Source organism: Lycorma delicatula, chromosome 1 (assembly GCF_047948215.1).
Source record: "Lycorma delicatula isolate Av1 chromosome 1, ASM4794821v1, whole genome shotgun sequence".
NCBI classification, from domain to species: Eukaryota; Metazoa; Arthropoda; class Insecta; order Hemiptera; family Fulgoridae; genus Lycorma; species Lycorma delicatula.
The window spans coordinates 298,788,977-298,808,973 of record NC_134455.1 but is presented as its reverse complement, the minus strand read 5'-3'; the positions used below and the strand labels follow the sequence as shown (position 1 = coordinate 298,808,973).

The window sequence follows — 19,997 nt, the reverse complement described above, 5'->3', positions numbered from 1 at the left end:
TTCTCATACTTTTAATATATAAAATATGTTATTATCAAGAATTTTTAAAATGACAGGTATAAAACAGCAAGCATATTAGTGTGTTATCGGATTATTTTTTGGGGTGGAGGAACGAAAAATTACTCGCACCAGATTTTATTATTTCATTTTTTTTTTTTAAGTAAAAAGATGAGCTTTAACCATGATTTTTTTAAAAAACATTACATTTTCCGGTGCTAATACGATCAAAGTTTTTTAATAAATGAATTTTTCTCTATCCGTTGCCACTAATTCTAGAGCATTTTCCTGACAGGCCAATCATTGCAGCTAGCTTTTATTTATAAATAAAATATTTATTTTCGCATGCCATATAGAAATATCAAAACTATTATTTTGAAAATCAATTTAATATTGTAATCGACTGCTTACATTTTTCAAGAAAAAAGTTAAGTTGTTTCAGTATGCAATTAATTTTCAAAAATTTCAATTTTTATCCTGCGGGTTATTTTAGTTCTACTTTATTATTAAATATCATCTGAAAATGACAGGTACTTTTTGAAAACGTTTACGTATATTTAACAAACGTAATTAAACTATAAGTAGCAGGAATAAACACAAAATAAATTCAGCCAACACTCATTATTTAGAAAAAAATTTCATCGTTAAGTACAGCTTTAATATATTTTAATCAGCTGTTTTTTTTTTAATCTTTTGTTTGGTTACTTTACTTAATGAATTTCAAACACTACATATTATCGGTTTAATAAAAATAGCTTAAGCCATTTTTTTCTTTGCATATTATCGTGTACTTAGTGTTACTTATATGATTCGTTATCTATATAAAAGATCAGATCGTTTACACCTATTTTACAGAAATTTATAATGCAAAAATTGTGTAATAAGAGACAAATAAACATGTGATCGACATACATATCCTTCCTCCATAAGCATTCGCTAGAAAAAACAACCTTAATTAAAATGCAAAAATGTTTGATATGTTTTAAAATATAAATATTGGTCAAATTTTGAAAATGTTTTTAAAAATAAGGTTGTGTTATTACTGTAACTAAATATAAGTTTTACTTTCAAGTTAGAAATAAATAAATTAAAATGAATAATAAAATATAAGTTTTAAAATAAGTAAATTTATTTATTTATTCATTACTGTAGTATTCTTGAGTTTTATTCTTCAAGCCAATTTAAAATAATATTCTTGGTAGTATAAGACATTTTTTTTTAAATTTTGGATTATCTGTAAAGAGTAAGCATAATAAACCACTACGCACATAAACAATTACCTGGTTTCCATTTTTTTTTTTTTACAAAAAAATAAGTGTTCTAAAGAAGTTGCCAAGTTGCTATCTTTTTTAGATAACAGATTTCCTGCTATGATATAAAATGTATGTTTTAAATCTCTAGGAGTTAATGGCTTTGTGGGAAATAAATAATAAAATTTACAGTAATTTGTTTATTTATGAGCATATTACACCTTCAATCATATAAGAATTATTTATTTAAGAAAACTATATTTTATGAATTGTTTAAAATATATGAATTGTTTCTTTTATTTATAAATTCTCATCTTTCCCTGAATAAGTTGTCCGTTCACACAAAAATATCCCAGCTTTTATTAATATTAATTTATATCATTAAACCACATTATTTTATCGTTTACTTAAGAATATATGTAAACAATAACTCTTATGTAAAAAAAAGTCATGTATATAATAATCATGATAACCTGAAAAATAGTTTACCATTTAGAGAAATAAATAATTAAGTGCTTATTTCGATGGTTATTATTTTACGAGTGTCGATAAATTATTATACTAAACTTTCAAAATTAAATATAAACGAAGTAAGCAGATATTAATAAGAAGTCTTTTGTACAGTATTATAAAGGTGCATCACGAATTTCTTCCGGGGCATTCTTAATCTATTCAACTCGTGAAGATAATGAAGAAGGTTTACATAAATATATATATATATATATATCCTAAAATGCTTCGTTTGCGAGTAATGATTAGTGAAAGATTTCGTTCGAACTTCACCTACCACGTTGAATTGAGGTCATACTGAAATTTTTGCTCCGTTAATTAAGAAGCAGTATTAGTGATTTCTTATGGTTTTTGACATGAAAAATCGAATAAAATAGGTCCCAGAACCATATCTGCAGTATTTTTTTTGTTGATAAATCTGGGGTGATAATCAATAGATTGGAGATGAAAAATCTTTTTTATGTCTGACGTGTAATAACTCTATTAAATGGGTAATAAATGAAACAACTTTGAAAAAAAAATTTGTAGCGCATTTAATTCTGAAGAAAATGATTTAAAATAAGGTGAATAAAACAAATAAAAGTTAGAAAAGTTTTAATTTTATTTAGAAACACAGTAGATTCGTTACTAACATCACATTAGAAATGCACAGTACATTAGAAACACGTTTAGTAAATTATATTTATCAAAAAGTATTTATTTAATATAAAACCAAAACTAAACTCTTCTTTTGGCGAAAATTGTAAAAATAGAATTAAGTTTCTCTACAAGTTTTGTTTGAATGGTTTAAGCGTTAATTACACATTTAACAAAGTTATTGTACGTCAAACATAAAAAAAGGATTTTCTACTCTTATTAGTTTTCACATACGGTTTTTAAAAAATTTCTGCAGAAATGATTCTGGGACCGTATTACATTACGATTATGATTTTTACGTTAAAAACCATAAAAAATCTCTAATTCTGTCCCTTAATTAACGTTCTAAAAATTTCAGTATAACCTCATTTCCCCGGGGTAGCTAAACTGTGATCAAAATCTTTCACTAACGGGAACTCACAAACGAAGCATTTTACTATATACGTTTATTTGGACTTATTCCATTATTTTCACTAGTAGAATAGGTTATAAAATTCCCGGATGAATTTCGTGATACACTCGTTATCTACTAAAACTATGTATACCTAATAAAAATTACAATATAAATCAATTTATATATTAAAATTTATGCGTTCAAAAGTCAGTTATTAAAATTTGATGTATAGAAATCGTTTATATATAAGGTTTAGAATTTTAGACAAACGCTTTCAAACTCTGTAAATTAACTATTTATCTGATCTTACAGCTTACAGCTAGAAATTTGAGTATCCCAAGAAGTAACAGGGAACATATACCTCCTCCTCCTTCTTTTTTCCTATTTAGCCTCTGGGAATTACCGATCAGGTATTACTTCAAAGGTTGGAACAAGGATGATATGTATGAGCGTAAATGAAGTGTAGTTTTGCACAGTCTCAGTTCGACCATTCCTGAGATGTGCGGTTAATTGAAACCCAACCACCAAAGAACACCGGTATCCACGATCTAGTATTCAGATCCGTGTAAAAGTAACTGCCTTTACTACGACCTGAACGCTGGAACTCTCAACTTCCAAATCAGCTGATTTGGGAAAGATGCGTTCACCACTAGTGGGTTAGGCAACAACCTATGCCTAATGATAACTGTACATAATAATACGTATACCTAAAATACAACTGGCTTAACCGTAAATATTTCTTGTAATTTTGTAACTGATTTTACGGTCTGACAGAACTGTAACAACAAAAATTTAATCTTCTATAATTTCCTATTACAACCTCAAACATTTTTCAGAATTTTGACCAGCGGCTTCGTCCAGTTTTGATAAAAATGTTTTTCTCTCATTTTTTCAGCTTTATTTGCAGTCAACCAAAAATTAAAAGAAAAATAAATATTTAAAAATATTATTTAAAATTTTAAATCACGTAGTCACCTGTTTTCTGCCATTTTTTTAATATTAGAAACGAAATATTAACATTCGACAATATGTTTTTCAAGTATAGTGGGAATATTTACTTTTAAAAACCCACATTTCTATAATTTGGCACCAATAATATTTCCGTATTTTTAAAATGAGAATAACAGATTAGTTATTATTAATTCATATTTCAAATTCGTGTTTATTAAATTCAATTATATAATCTTAAATTATTTATCACTCTACGTTCACCCTCTGGGGGATAAAATTACCTTAAGTGTTTTGATATGTTCGTCTTCAACATATTTTCTTAGTATATATATTTAATGGAGGTTATATTAAATGTATGTTATTTAATATTTAATTTGTTAATTTTTTAATTAATTGGCCAGTGAGTAGTGAGTGAATAAACAAAAAAAGCAAACTGTAATTACTATTTTCAGAAAAAAATGAACACATTTTTTCTATGAAGTATTTCAATACTTAATTATTTTCCAGATGTAATTTTGAAAACATTCCAAAGATTATATTTCACAGTTAAAAATAAATCAGAAAAGTTATTTTGTCTAAGATAAATTAAACTTTTTGCTATTACTTGTTATTTATTATTTACTTGATGGAGCAGTAGCATCTTTATCGTTCATTCAAATATTCTGAGTTTGAATTCTGGAAGGACTTGCAATTTTTTTTTCATGCGCTATAAATCTTATCATATTCACCCCTCTTCACCAAAACATGCTGGTAAGCCAAATTCTAGTAAAAAATTTTAATTAATAAAAAATAGAACTTGGTTTTTACCCGGTAAATTAACTTATTTGATATCTTGAAACCATACAACAGTTTTGAGTTGATTATAATAATTATTTTTGTCACCATCATTAATTTAGCTATAATTTTAAATGCAATTTTTTTTTTATAATTTCTAATCCATGGAAATAATTGATTTGTTAATTTACACCGTGAAAAAAAATTTCTAAGGTTTTAATTACATTATTTAACAACTTTTAATCTATAATTCTTAGATTTACCTAATGTCACCTTTTTGAAGCATCACCTCTTCAAAGACGACTCGTACTCTTTCCTTGCTCCTGAAAAAGGAAATTATACGTTGTTAGTAATGGAAAATAGTTTTATTACAATTATTTTTAATATCAATAACAAAATAAAAGTTACAAAGGAAAAATTGTTAATCTCTAGTTAAAGTAATAATAAAATTTTCATAAACAATAAATAAGTTCTATAACTTATCGTAACAAGACCAGTATAACGCACGAGGGTAACGGATTTCTTCCAATTAAGAAGAAATAAAGAGAAAATAATAATAAAAAGAAGAATCAGAAGGAACTAAAAGAGATCCTTTTCTTAGAATATGGGTCCTTTAAAAAATGTGTTGTTTTTTTGTAATATAGACAGTGGCACCTCCGAAAGCTGTTGTTCGACCAGAAGGTTTATCGGACCGGAACAAAAATTTATAGGAAATTGGCGCCGACGATGAAAATAATTACTCTTCAATAATTAAAGAGACAAGTCGGTACTGATTCTGTTGGCCAGGGGTTATAAATACTGCCAGGAACTAGCGGAGATAATCAGCAGTTCGGCGCAGTCGTGATAACAAGCGATAACAGAGTATTTTCGTAAGGCTGAGTTGGACGTGGTTGCGATGATTGCGATATCAGTAAGCGTGTGGTAACTAGTAAAGAGTACGCCGCGAGTATTCTAACGTGAAGAGTGGATGAATGCAGGAAGTTTTTCGGTGGTTAATGATAAACAATAGTGAAAGCAGTAACAGTATTCTATTCATTCATAAAAGGCAGGGTAGTTCTACTGTAAACCGTAAAAGTAATAATAATATTTGTAGAAAGTGAATTGTATGAACTTGAGACTGATCTGTTGATATCGTTTTGTTATTACAATATTAGTTACTATCAGTCATTTTAACTTTTTTTAAATATTGGACTGTATTATTCTGATTTTTATAATTTAACTGTTATTAAACAAATCTTGTCTTTTTTATTTTACTATTTTGAATGTTATGTATAAGTATTGTCATTATCATTATTATTATTATTATTATTATCTTATTGTAATTATTATTTTTATTACGTATTTTGTTTGTATGTCTCTAGAGCACTAAATCGTATTTATAAGAATTTTTAGTTTGTTAGTCTTACAATATCCTGGTTGAACCGCAAATACGCGACAGTATTATTTGTATGATTTTTCTTTCTAGATATTTTACATTGAGTCACGCCATATTACACCATTCTTTTATGTAGTTCGCATTTTGTAAATAACTGTTAAAATTGTCTTTTTAAAATAATTAAATTTTGTACATTTATAAAACACTATATATTTACTAAATAATGGTAATAACCCTCCCTTTAAAATTAATAAATAATTTGTGCTATGAAAGAATAAGAAGAATAAAAGTGAATAACCTATGATCCATAGATATAGTGACTTATAGAATAGAGAAAGCACTATCAAAGTTAGATAATATAATTTTTGAATAATAATAATAATTGATATCAATTAAGTAATTGGATAGCTTGATTTTTATAAGATTTGTAACGTGTTTTCTAAATGTTTTTTAAACAATATTTTTAATGTGCAGAACATGCCTTCAACAAAATTAATTTTATATACTTTCAAGGTTTATCCTTTTATGGGGTTCTCTAATTCCAGTACCTTTACTATTTATAGAAACGGTCCCGGAAGGACTATTTTCGATTGGTTATCGGTCGATCTGTGAATTTTTTTTTAATATCTTCGATCATTTTTACAAATATTATAGTTTTCGAAATAAGAAAATATCTGTTGGAATCCAAATCAGATATTAAAGGGGTTAAGATAACAGACTTATTTCAGTTTAAGCAAAAATCAAAAGTGTGAATTGGTCCAAATATGAGAAGAGGCACCGTATCATAATGAAGAATCCATGTTGTTTTACTTTTATATAAATCAAGCATTTTCTCCTAAGTTTATTCTCAGATTTTTAACATTTCCATGTTATATCAACGACTGATGTTATCGGATATATCTTTAAAGTAGGAACTGACCTTGAAAAATAAGTCATATCTAAAAAAAGCCTGAAGTTCAATTTGATTAGTCGTTCGGTTTTATTTTCTTGAGAATTATTTTTTGATCTATTATAAAGATGGTTTTTGTTGCCAAATAAAATGATCGAATCTACTTTTAATAACTAGTTATAATTAATTTTGTAATAAGATTTCAATTCTCGTTAACAATAATGACATATGACAATGTGATTTCTTCTGCTTCTGAATCAGAATTTACGACAAAACTTACAGTTATATAATTTTTTATTTTTTCCTAAAGAATATTGCCACATGATTGTGCTGATATGTTGCATTTTTGAGTTATTTTTTGAGATGTTAAAATAAAATTTGAAGGCACATCTTCAAGTACTCAAGAAACTTGGGTCGTTATGAAATTGAACTGAGGTAAATGTCTGTTAACTGTGATTACTTATAACATTTGTTACAGAGTGAATGGCGATGCACTTATCACAATAAGCTTGTTCTAACACTTCATCTGATTTTTTTTTTTCAAAATTTAAGAAAATATTCATTAATGGTTCGCTACATATGATTATCAGTTATCTAAAAAATTGCAAAACACATGTATACTAAGCGTAAAAAATGTAACAATTAGTAGCAGCACAGTGATTAAATACAACAAGTTCTTAACATGTTCCAAAAAAGACGCCATTTTAAACATAACACGTAATTTGGAATGTTAAAACTTAGTATTGGTACAATATTTAAAAGTTCTGGATTTTTTTTTATGTTTGTTTTAATTTTTATAACAATTCAAAATAGCTTAAACATTTTACAATGTCCACTTTTTCTTTTAACCAACATTTATTTATGTAATTTGAAAATTGGACTTATTGTATCTTCTACGTATTCACAACAGATTTTATGTATATATATATACATACTAGCATCCCGTTGCGCTTCGCGATGTATAGTTATTTGCGTTTCCTGACGCGAACAATGGTTTTTAATTTTATATATTTAACCAGGTAACTGGAAGCAGGTGGAGCCAATCGCGTCGCACATAGAGTAATAGTGGCAATGGCTATCCCGCCGCACCATGAATGTCACGCTGCTTAAAAAATCGAAATTAAAAAAGAAAACGAAAATTGTTTTTATATTTTTATGTGTAGATTATTTAATAGTCAATATATAGTGAATATCTCGTTTAGTGTAGCAGGAAGTCTCTTCAGCCATTTTAGGTAGAATTTCGAATAATCTAGTTTTTTTTTTTATATTCACTTCAACATTACATAGACCAAAAATTAAGTGGATATCTTTATTTGTTACATAGAAATTAAAAAAATAGCACGGTTTCAAAAAAAATTCAAAAATCCATTTTAATCCTTTTAACTCAGAATTCCAGAAAGTCCTTTCTTAGTGTAAAAAACCTTTAAGACCGTGTATACAAATTTACAGCAGTTTAACTTCAGCGGTTTTAGGTGGGCGTTGATTATGAATCACTCACGACAAGTTGTTTTATGATATATTTGAGATCTACTAGTAGAGATTGTCGCAATCAGTATCACTATCACTTACAATCTGTTTGGAGGTCTAAAAATAAATTACAAAAATATTACCCATCCACTGGTGTAGTTTGGCAAAACTACTATTAAGATGAAATGAATCTGTTAATATAATTAAATATATGAATACTAAGGTTACGATTAAATTTATTTAGATATTAATCGAATTTATTTTACAATAAATTGGATCTATAATAATAAATAATAATGAAATTCGAAGAGTTATTTGAACAAATTTCTACGTTGATTTAAAATTAATGGGTGATTAGAACGATAGAATCAAGAGTAATTGCTTTTGTGCATAGAATTTATTTTTATTGTCCATTTATTTTTTACGGTGTAATTTGTTTTTCAATATCTCATTTAGTGGTCGTTAATAATTAATTTTTCATTCTCTCCAAACATAGTGCCTCAAAAACATGATTTCCTAAATATATTAAACAGCATATACAAACACAATGATAGCTAAAGAATAATATAGTGAAAGAAATAGTAAGAATTAATTGTTCTAGAGAATCTATTCAACAATAGAAAGTTACTAATGACATGAGTAGAAACTCATTTGCAAAGATATTTGATGTAATAAATTATGCAAAAGCTACGATTGCTTAATAATGAATAAACAAACATAAACGACCGTTTACTTGTATCTTCATTTCAACATAGGAAGTTCAATTTCTTAATAACATATGTAACTGAAGAAAACTCATTAAATGTTTCAAGTTTAATTGTAATTGAAGCAAGTATAAATGTTAAGCCTTAACTCGATAATTTTTAACAACATTAGAAAACAAATTAAAAAATTAATTAAATCGTTTTTTTTTTTTTGTACAAAACAAGAGTGTGCGAGTATGATCGGTTTCTCGTGACTAAATAATTAAATGTTAAATAAAAACATAATTATAATTTAACGTATAATATTACAAAATAATATATATAATTTAACATAATTAAATGTTACGTTAAAATAGCACGTGAAAAATGGTGATCCAGTGATGATCTCCCAAGAAAACAAACAGTAAATGCTTATAACAGTAAGCGTCCAAGTTAACAAAAAATACAATTGCAACTAAGATCCAGTGGACACTCATTATGTCATAAACACTATCATTACTGAATTCTAGAACTTGTCCAACCTATAGAATAGATGTGTCCAACATATTCAGTTCGCACACGATGTTTTTTATCAAATAGAAGATCTTCATGAACATATGAGTAGGGGGAGATAAACAAACCAATGAAAAATTAAAACACATGAAAATTGAGTGTCTGCAACGACCATAACTAAAATTGAGCACATGAACCATTTTCAATCGTCTAATGTCAGCATATTATTGTCTAGCAGATTCGAAGCAAGCATGTTCACGTTTCTATTTAGCCATGTGTTTAGAAATGGAACGGTCAATCTCACCCCTAACATAAGGGATCCCTAGGTATTCATATACTTCAGAATTCCTGACTAACCAAGCGGGTTTGGTCACTTTCCTCAGTATCTTATTCTGTTAACTTAGGATCACTTTAATATTGCAGTCATTAGTGGTCCCTCAGAGCTGAATCTCATATGTCCACATCGGTTTCAAGAAGGTATTATATAGAAGGACCTTCTTAGAGAGAGGCAACTGAGAATCCTACCCAGCAGCCAATATATACGCTTGAATTTCTGATCAATCTGTTTCTTCTTCTCCAGCAAATGACCTCGCTACGTCATAAGTCCATCTAAATGTAAGCCAAAGTATCTCACACTAGTTGTATGAGGAATTTCAACGTAAGCTAGAGAACAATCTCCTCTTTTGTCGTAAATGTAACGAGAGTAGATTTCGCTGGTTTGGCTTCAATTTTCTAAATTTTTCAAAAAGATATTGATCAGTAATATAAAAAATAGCAATAAAATCAGTACTACTCATACTATTGCTTTCATTCACAAGAAATATATATTTCCTACTAAGTGTGTACTTTGATTAAACGAATTATCCGAGTTCAAGGAAATATATTTCATAATACACACGTGTTACAATTACAAGACAAACGACATACCATTCAAAAATATTTTAAAATTACTATGCTTTAAATGTTCTATATGCCCCCATCTTTTGTACAGGTAACAGCCAGAAGATAGTTGAATTTTTCCAAAACGCATTATAGACATTCTTCTGTTACAGAAATTACTCCACATTTGATCCTGGTTTTCAGCTCATTCAAATTAGCAAGTAGGAAATGGTGGAACAAACACATTTTATTTTACTTATCTCAACAAGAAAAAGTCAAAAACTGTTATGACTGGAGATCATAGGAGCCAAGACTGTAGGGCTGAGGCTTGGGTTCCCGTATGCCTATCCAGTACTGAGGCGATGTTTCATTTACAAACTGAAGAACTCAGTTGTGCAAATGTGATAGGGTCTCATCTTGCTGAAAAAGTCTTTATTTAATTACGGGAAAAGCCCGTCCGCAGTACCTCTAGAAAATAATGTCCTGTTACTTTGTTTCCTTAAAAAAAAATAAGGTCCTTAAAAATATTTGTAAATGTTGTAAATGAAAAACAACTTTCTGTGAACCTTGCTGTCTGTACAATCTCGAGCGGATTCTCAAGTCCCCATATCAGAATAATGTAACGTGAAATTTTACTCGTTAAAGGAAATGTCACATCGTAACCAAAGATTAGTCACGCTAAGAAACTTCTGTATCAACTAAGAACTATCACAAAAAATTTCTTTAGGTTTCACGAACAACTTGTGTGGTATGGCATGAAATGCAAGCGTCGTCTTAAAACACGCCACACACTCATATGAGGATTTGCAAATTCTCGTCTAGCACGAGGAGTAAAATTCGTTTGGCTTCGCTGAAGGGCGTCTTTACTTCGTTGTACATTTTCCTCTGAAGTTCATGTCATCCTGGATTATCAATACATAAATGCCTCGATTCTTAACAATTTTATACCAGCAAAAAATGTTCTTAGCCATCGGTGATTAGTCCTGAAACGTCGAAACACACCGTAAACAGCTAAGAGCGCGCTCTTAGCTGTTTACGGTGCGTTTCTTTTGGTAAATTACTAAGAGCTCTTTTGGTAAATTTTAAAACAAAAACCGCCTGCTGTTGTATAGCCTCATATTATTTACGACTGAGGCTTGAGCGCGCAAATATTGCAATCTGATGGTCGAAATTTGCAACTCTAGGACGCTCACTTTCAAATGATGCAAATTTCATTTATTCACCATGAGTGGTTGCATATGTATATATATACACATGGATGTTAATACTGAACATTGCTATTTTATTCTATTTAGACATTTACAAGTAAATGATACAAGGAACGGAACTTCTAAACATAAAATAAAATTGGAAGTAAAGTTACATATCTTTAGAAATAGATGTTTCTGTCACAATGAATACACCCTCCAATCGGTAATCGGTAATAATTTTCTAGTTCTTATATGAAAGTCACAAGTTTACTTTAAAGTATAAAGTAACTCGCTCTTATATAATAGCGTTTGAGAAAGCTGTAAATGTTGTATTTGTCAATTTTTATAATTTCTGACGACGTAGTAAAAATGAAAAAAAGGAAACTATCAATTTCTCAAAAAATAAAGAAGGTATAATTTCAATACAAGACTATATTTTGTAAAAATTCGCGCAATATTTTATAGCTGTAGATGCATAATATTCTATTACCAGTAGTGCACAGATAACATTTTTATTTCTCTATATCTCCACTAAACGTAAAAATTTATTTCTGCGAAATATCCATAAAAATATAAATTTATAAAACGTTTTGTCAAAAAACGAAAAGGCAAAACGAATGTAGTTGAACAAATAAAAGTTATTGGTTGAAGTATAATAAAAAAGAAAAATTAATATTTTTATGTTTTATAAGAATCGGCAATTTTGTTACCTATCTCTTAACATTATTTAATACATATACTGGAGACTCGATTAAAATATTCTCTCAAGGAAGAAGAAACGGTGATGTTAGAAGGAAAGAAAATAATATTTAAAGAAATTTACAAGTTACATTTTGTTTTAGGAAATAAAATACAGTTATTCAGCAAATCTTTTCAAAATGATGCTGAAATATGTTTAGGAAAACAGTCATGAGAATAGAGAAGATAATAAATATTAATGGCAATTTCGACGATTGAAGAAGTAGGTAGGTATGCTATGTTGAAAGTGTATGAAAAGAAGTTAACCTAATTTAAAACAAAATAAAAACAAGAATAAGCTGAGAAAAGAATTTAATCGATAGAATCTATTGTTGCGTATCCAGATGGACTTAAGATTTGAGGAAGCCTCTAGTGCTTTTTGTAATTTTGGTTTAAAGTTTTCAACTGGAATTTAAGATTACAGATTCTATGACATCATGAGAAGAAAAGGATTAAATTAGTCCCAGAAAGATCAAAGTGGATAAAAACGAGAAGCTGAAAAAAGTTAGAATTATTGAGAATCTAAAAAGAAACGGGAGCTACCAGAAAAATTAAAAAAAAAAACTCGTAATAGAAAGAAATGGAGATAAATATTTTCTAGGAATCTTTTTTATGACAGATAAATAAATCGTGATATGACGTTATGAAACGTTCTCTGGATGACTAAAAATTTATTTATTCAATTCAAACTTGATGATTTATAAAAAGAATTCTTTGATAAACAAATTTCAAAATTTTCTTCATTTCTTTTATGAATTTTTAATGTAACAACTAATATTGAAAAATAAAAAATCGCTTATCTGTTTTACGAAGAAAAAAGATTAAGATTTTATGTGTTTTCTTATTAAAAAGAGTTTAGCTTTAAAATAAATATTTTAATTTTAAAAAAATATACATAAAATTTCACCAAAAAATAAAATTATGGTGTATTTTTAAAACAAGAAACACATTTATATTTAAAATCAAGAATAAGGTTAAAAAAAAAGTTAGTTTAGTGGATGAATCACTGATGTGAAATAACATATTTTAATGTTTTAAAATTTTGGTTATGTTGGCAAGGTTTTAGTTCTTTAATCCTTCTTTAAACTCCGTAAAACTTTTCTTAAAAGCATTTTAAAAGTTTTCATTTAAAGAATTTAGAAAAAAATAAGAATATATATAAATTCGGATATACGTAATCACATGGATTTTCACTTAACTGTTTTAACGTCTTTTGTTTTAGATTAAAGTTAGCAGAATTAGCAGTTTTAATGCAGCCTAGTATTAACACAGCCAACACCTGGTTTGGTATAAAGAAATAAATCTGTTGAAACTGTATTGGAAAATCATTATCCATGTGTCTGGAGGCGAACGAACTGGCATCACGAAGAAATTTGAGACTTTTCCAAAAATAAAAAAGATGTTTTGACCGACAACTTGGAATTTATATTAACAGACGTACTGTTTGTAACATAATTACAGTGAGGAAAAAAGGTAAAAAACCTTTTAAGTAAAATGTCTTGTATAAAAAAAATCGTATGTTTAAAAGAAAAAAAAAATATTTCACTACTTCTTTTTTTATAAACGAAATAATAATTTTATTATTATTATATTACTATTTAAAAATTATATTTTAATTCTGTAGTATTAATGATTAAAATAAATAACTACTTATCCCTTTTTACAATTTATTACTTTTTTATCATTTTCCCCCTGAATGGTTTGGAATTTATTTTCCATTGTTTCTAAAAAAAACAACCCTAGGCAATATTTATTCTGGTCTTTACTTGATTATATGAAGAAGCTACCTAAGAGTTTTTATTGAAAGTAATGATGTTTACTATATTCCTTATATTGAACAGAGGTTTACGTTATTTATATTACTAAATATTACTGCAATCTGATTAACTCAGTGTACTGATGTAGGGGTATATATATTCAGTGCATCGAAAAAAATAACGGGTTGTCATGTTACTCCTCATTCCTAATAAGCCTGTTATGGTGTATTACTTATTCTTAAGAATGAAACTTACACATTACGTTATACGATCTCACTAGCCTTAAATGTTATCTGATACCTGTAATCAGCAAGCTAACAGATAATAATTATTAAAAAAAACGTCCAGCAAGTATGTTAGTAATAGCACATGAAGTTTTACAATTTCTATATTTTTCTTTGACGGAACACAAAGTTGGGTTAGAACATCTATTTATAAAACCTAACTAGTGTCTGCATGAGTGCATTTTCCGTGCAAACAGACAATATTCTATTCACAGGTTCCTCTGGCGATCAGACTGAAGGTACAACTTGTCTGACTGATTATCTCCTGAATTTCAGTGGGTTTGCTAAAGAATGGATAAGATTGTACATTTGACTAACTGTGTAAGGGAATGGGAGATCACCTTTCTACGAAATAAATTTTTCTGAAAAAATAATTCATGAACAAATAAAAATAGAGTACACTTTAAATATTGAATAGTTTAGCGGCAGAAAAAGAAATATGGAATTTTTTATAGTATTTAAATAATTAATATTTAAATATTATATTAAGCATAAAAAATACGTATCCAATTTCAACTCCTATGGTCTAATACTCTAAATTATTATCCTTCAATTAAATTTTAGTTAAAATTGAAACTAGTTCACCACATTCTGTAACAAAGTGAAGATCCGTACTTCTGTACTTCTATTTTGTTAATTCATATCAACATTGCTAGTTGTTATTGTTATACTTGAAGTGCTTTAAAATTCCTTTAAAGATTGCTTTCAACTTTCTGAATATATTTGTATTATTCCAGGGAAGGTTTCAGGCCATAAATCAAGATTTTAGCCTCGTTCGGCTGAAGATATCGATTAAAGAAAAAAAAAAATTACGTGGCGACAGAAATATGATGAAGTAAAATGATTAATTTTTTTTTTAATGAATGTTTGTAAAATATTTAATATTTTCACAACCACGAGGATAACAAATGGGTTCGGGGTCCAGGAAATGAAGACCCATTGTTAGACGGTCGGGCGAGTGAAGAGAGCCTTGATTTGCCCTGTTGCCCTGTTACCATGGTGACAGAAATATAACAATGAATTAAAATGATTAGTTTTTTCTTTAATAAATATATTTAATATCTTAACCCCCAAAAGGGGCTAGAGTCTCGATCTAGAGTTATACCTTCCCTAGGATAATACAAATATATTCTGAAAATGTGAAGGCAAATCTAGAGGTTGGTTCTTGCATGATGCTGTTGCAAACAAACAATAGACCCAATATTTATTGAATTTATTTATAAGATTTATCGATTAAAATATAAACGAGAAAAGTAAAGTAAAAATAACTTAATTAGGTAAAATGTTAATGAAACCAGTTTTGCAGAAGAAAAATTATTACAAGATATGAAATAAATTACAGCAGGAACTGGAAACCAGTCAGACTAAAGTGCAGGTACTTCATATAAGTCTCATTTACTGGAGAAACTTTGTTTTCGACATCAAAAGAGGTTGAAAAACCTTTGCTTAATATATTTCAATTTTTTCACTGAAGATAATCTTACAAACTACATATGATTCCAATTACCGTACGTACAATAAATTCCATAAAATAAATATTAACACGTATAAACTTATATTTGAATTTCTAATAGTATTACGCATGTGCAGATCTGTGATTGACTAGTAGAGGGAAAATTATCATCCCTCCTTTCAGAAGAATGGATGGTAATAATGTTTACAGTAAAACTACAAGATGTTTCTCTCTGAATTACACACGTCAGAAAGAGTATTGGATTTTCTGCATTTTTGGCTAACATGCATCTAATTCAAGAACCTATCATGTATTTTGGCTTACTGGATAAGCCGGCAGAAAATAAACTTAAAATCCAATAAAATATTTTAAGGTATCGAATTTATTAATAATAGTTTTAGTCTTGTTTCCTATTGAACCAACTCAGAACCCTGGATTATTTGTGATTCTAAAATCATGGAAGAACCTTTACTCTATCTATATATATCACTGTTCTACGTTCAGACGCCGTTGTGACATTTCACCGTATGACTAGTATCAAACGTCAGAAGATCAGATACAACAGCAGAATGAGTTTTAAAATTGTCATTGACGACCTTTATCACTTTTATTGTTTACGGTGACATCGGAAAAGACGTGAGCTACCACGACATAAATGAATGGCTCAATTGCTCATTGGTTAGCTCCGGTTAGAAGAGTTGCGGTGTCATACGGAAGCCGGGTGACTACATTGTGGTAGGATAGATAGCTGACAGTACTTTGACCAGATTTGTCAAAAATTATTTTCAGCTTCCAAAATCATAAGATTATCAACACATCGTTCAGAACAACCCCAAAGTGTTAAAGTACATTCAAACCTGGTGATTCACCTGGTCATTCACAATTTTTATAAAATTGAATCCTACTATTTCTCGTCAGTTCCAGTTTTTTTATTACATTGGAGCACAGGATTTTATAATTAAATTAAAAATTCTTCGGATTAACGGAGCTTCTGTTATATTTATAAATGGTATTTATTTATTATATAAGTATTTATCTTAAAAAATATATATATTTATATATTTTTCCGCAAAGCTAAGTTCAATATTCGACAAAATTTGATTACTACATTTCTCTTTGATATTTTAACACACACACACGTGCGCGCGTGCACATCTTTATTATCTAAGAAGACATTTTCTGGCAATTTACCTTTCTCCAAATGTAGGTCAAAGAGTGAAAAAAAACTTTATTATGTTAACAGTTAAGTCCACGAATTGCCTCAAATTTTTTTCATTTGCCGCAAAATCCATGGAATCTTCTCCATTATACTTTTGAAGATACTCTTAAAAAAGTATCGGTTCTTCAATATTTAACGCAGGTTTCATAGGATTAAAGTCATCATGTCTATACTTTTATTTATCTTCTGCTCAGAATTCACATCTTCTGACAGCTTTTATATCTTTTTTAATGGAAATATATAAACTGATTGGACGGTGTTTCACAGTGCTACTTTTAATCATTGTTTTGATCTCCTGTAAGAGTATATACATGGTAATATTAAATTAAATCTAATTTACTTCAATTTATGATTAATAAAAAAAAAGAAAGTAAATTATGTAAAAAGTGAAAATTAAGGGTTTCACATAAAGGCCATTCATTAAAGCTGTGGTTAACATTTATATATGGTATTTAGATTATGTAGTAACATTAAATAAATTATTTTAATTTTGATACTTAGTAATACATATTAGTATAACATAATTACCTTCCATGGAAGCGATAGGCACATCTGATATTCTTTGGATAGCTTGATGGATATCTAGGGGAGTAAAAATTCCCTGTTGATGCTGAAAGCTCATTGCTATAAAACTGGAAATCACATACGGTCCCGGGTACCATTTGACCATCTGTTCTAAATGATCCTGAAAAAAAAATAAAGTGAAAATATTAATAGTGAATATGTATGAGAACCTAAAAAAAATTTAAATATAAAATGTAATTTCAAGATAACATTTTAGTTAATTGCTGTAAGTGCATTTTATTTGTTAAACGTGTTATTTTAATTGCTGTCGTAAATTTTTTCTTATTGTTTATTGGTTTGTTTAACGTCCTTTGTATATTTGTGCTTCTTCGGATAATTACACTAAGAATTTGAACTATTTTTTCATTACACTTCCACTAACGTTTTCATCAAAAAGATTTCCAGTTATATAACTGAAAATATGATGCAAACCGAATGATAAAATTAGAATATTTAAAAAAATAATATGAGTATATAGGCCTATGTTATAATATTTTTTATTATACTTTTAACGATAACGATTGGGAAACTGTAAAATTACAAGAAATATATAAATAAAAATGGTATTTATTTATTATATAAGTATTTATCTTAAAAAATATATATATTTTTCCGCAAAGCTAAGTTCAACAAAATTTGATTACTACATTTCTCTTTGATATTTTAACACACGCGCGCGTGGGCATCTTTATTATCTAAGAAGAAATTTCAGACAGCAAGCCTTCCTTTCTTAAAAAGCAAGATCGAATTCCAGTCTTACTAAAGAAAGTGAGAAAATTGATATTTTCCATTTTTCATTAACGAGCCAAATATATTGTTTTACAATAGTACCCCAAATTTAGTGGGTATTCAGTTAGACGTTCCTGTTCCCCACAAAACTGGTGTACTCTAACTGTTATTGTAATTTAAATATTTTTAAAATCGTTTAGAATTTAGTGATCCTGAAAGATATAACTGAAAAACCTAAGTATGGTTAGTGTCACTGGATTTTTTAATATTATTATTAGTTGTATACTTTCAATAACTTGATGTCAAATTTCACAAAAAATCACCTCCTATAAAACCTAATCAGTGCCAACTTAAAATCTGCACCAGTTATTGTCGTCGAGTTTAAAATCCAGAATTACAAAGCTTATAATTGAAGTTCTATGATTTTTTTGCAGTCTTTCAATCTAGTACATCAGACGGTTCATTTCCTTTTCCTGTAAATTTAGATGGGGCAAGTTAACAAAATAATGATCATGAAATATATGATTTTATAATTAACAAATGGTGGAAATTCCGTTATACAAAACTATTGTTTCTACAATATAGTTAATATGGTAAATGTATGAAAAATTATGAACATTTATCAATGTTTATGTTACTATACCTCATCTGGTTTTCTGAAAATAGCATTCGATCATAACCTCTTTTGTTATAATTATTCTTTTCAATAAAAATGTTGAGTTTTGAAATTTAAATAAATTATAAACGATAAACATTAATTTTGTTATGTAATGAAATAAGTTAAAATCAAATTAATTCGAAACCAAAATCTTTGTTGGTTTTTGTAATTTAACGAAATCGATTAGTTAGTTGGTTGTACGATTTGTGGTAATAAAACCAAACCAAGAAAAGTAGCCTAAAGCTTTTCATATTATAGAAAATATGCTTGTTGAGTATTTCCATACATGAAGTACATTATATGAATTCTATAGGGCCAACATTCCGATACAAAGAATGCAAATAGTCCTATTTAATAAAACATATCTTCCTCTCTCTTTTTGTGAATTTAGTAATAATATACTTTCCTCCCTGAATATATTTAAATATATGAAATCCGATATGTAGTCTGAAAATTGATGACAGTGCAACAAGATTTTTCTGTTGTTATAGACAACATACTCAAAGCAATAAAACACGTTTATTTATAAAAAGTTAAGCTACTTCTTCTGGCTATTTTATTCGTCCCTATCATAATCAGATTTTACGCTATTATATTATTAACTATATTACTAATATTAAGGGAGTAACTAATAAAATATAATATTATATATATATATATATATAATAAAATATTATATATATATATCAGATGCATATACATCTGTTTATCAAGACTAAACATAATGCCAATGAATTAGAAACGCTAATTGCGCGCGCGCGCGCGCGCGCGCGCGCGTGTGTGTGTGTGTGTGTGTGTGTGTGTGTGTGTGTGTGTGTGTGTGTGTGTGTGTGTATCTGAACATAAACGTAAAAATCATTAATTTTTAACTGAAAGTATAAGTTAAATTTTTTACAAAATGTTTATTATTAATTTTTCTTCTTATAACATTATAGCATATTTTTTTATAAAAATTATCCATTTATACGTATATTCTATTTATTAATTATTTATTCATATATTCTATATATATAATTCTGTCCATTAACTTCATAAGTAATTTATCTTACCTGTTTGGCCAGTAAAGAATATATATTAATATTGAGAA

At 28.1% G+C, this 19,997-nt stretch overlaps 1 protein-coding gene across 1 annotated transcript in view; it reads right to left on the bottom strand.

The window, feature by feature from the left end:
- LOC142317857 (suppressor of lurcher protein 1-like) overlaps window positions 1-19,997 on the bottom strand; it is a 545,965-nt gene that overhangs the window by 267,561 nt on the left and 258,407 nt on the right. The window contains exons 4-5 of the mRNA XM_075354406.1: window positions 17,488-17,644; window positions 4,776-4,835 (exon numbers count right to left, since the gene is read on the bottom strand). Coding sequence (XP_075210521.1) covers window positions 4,776-4,835; window positions 17,488-17,644 — 217 coding nt within the window. The remainder of the gene's footprint in view (window positions 1-4,775; window positions 4,836-17,487; window positions 17,645-19,997) is intronic.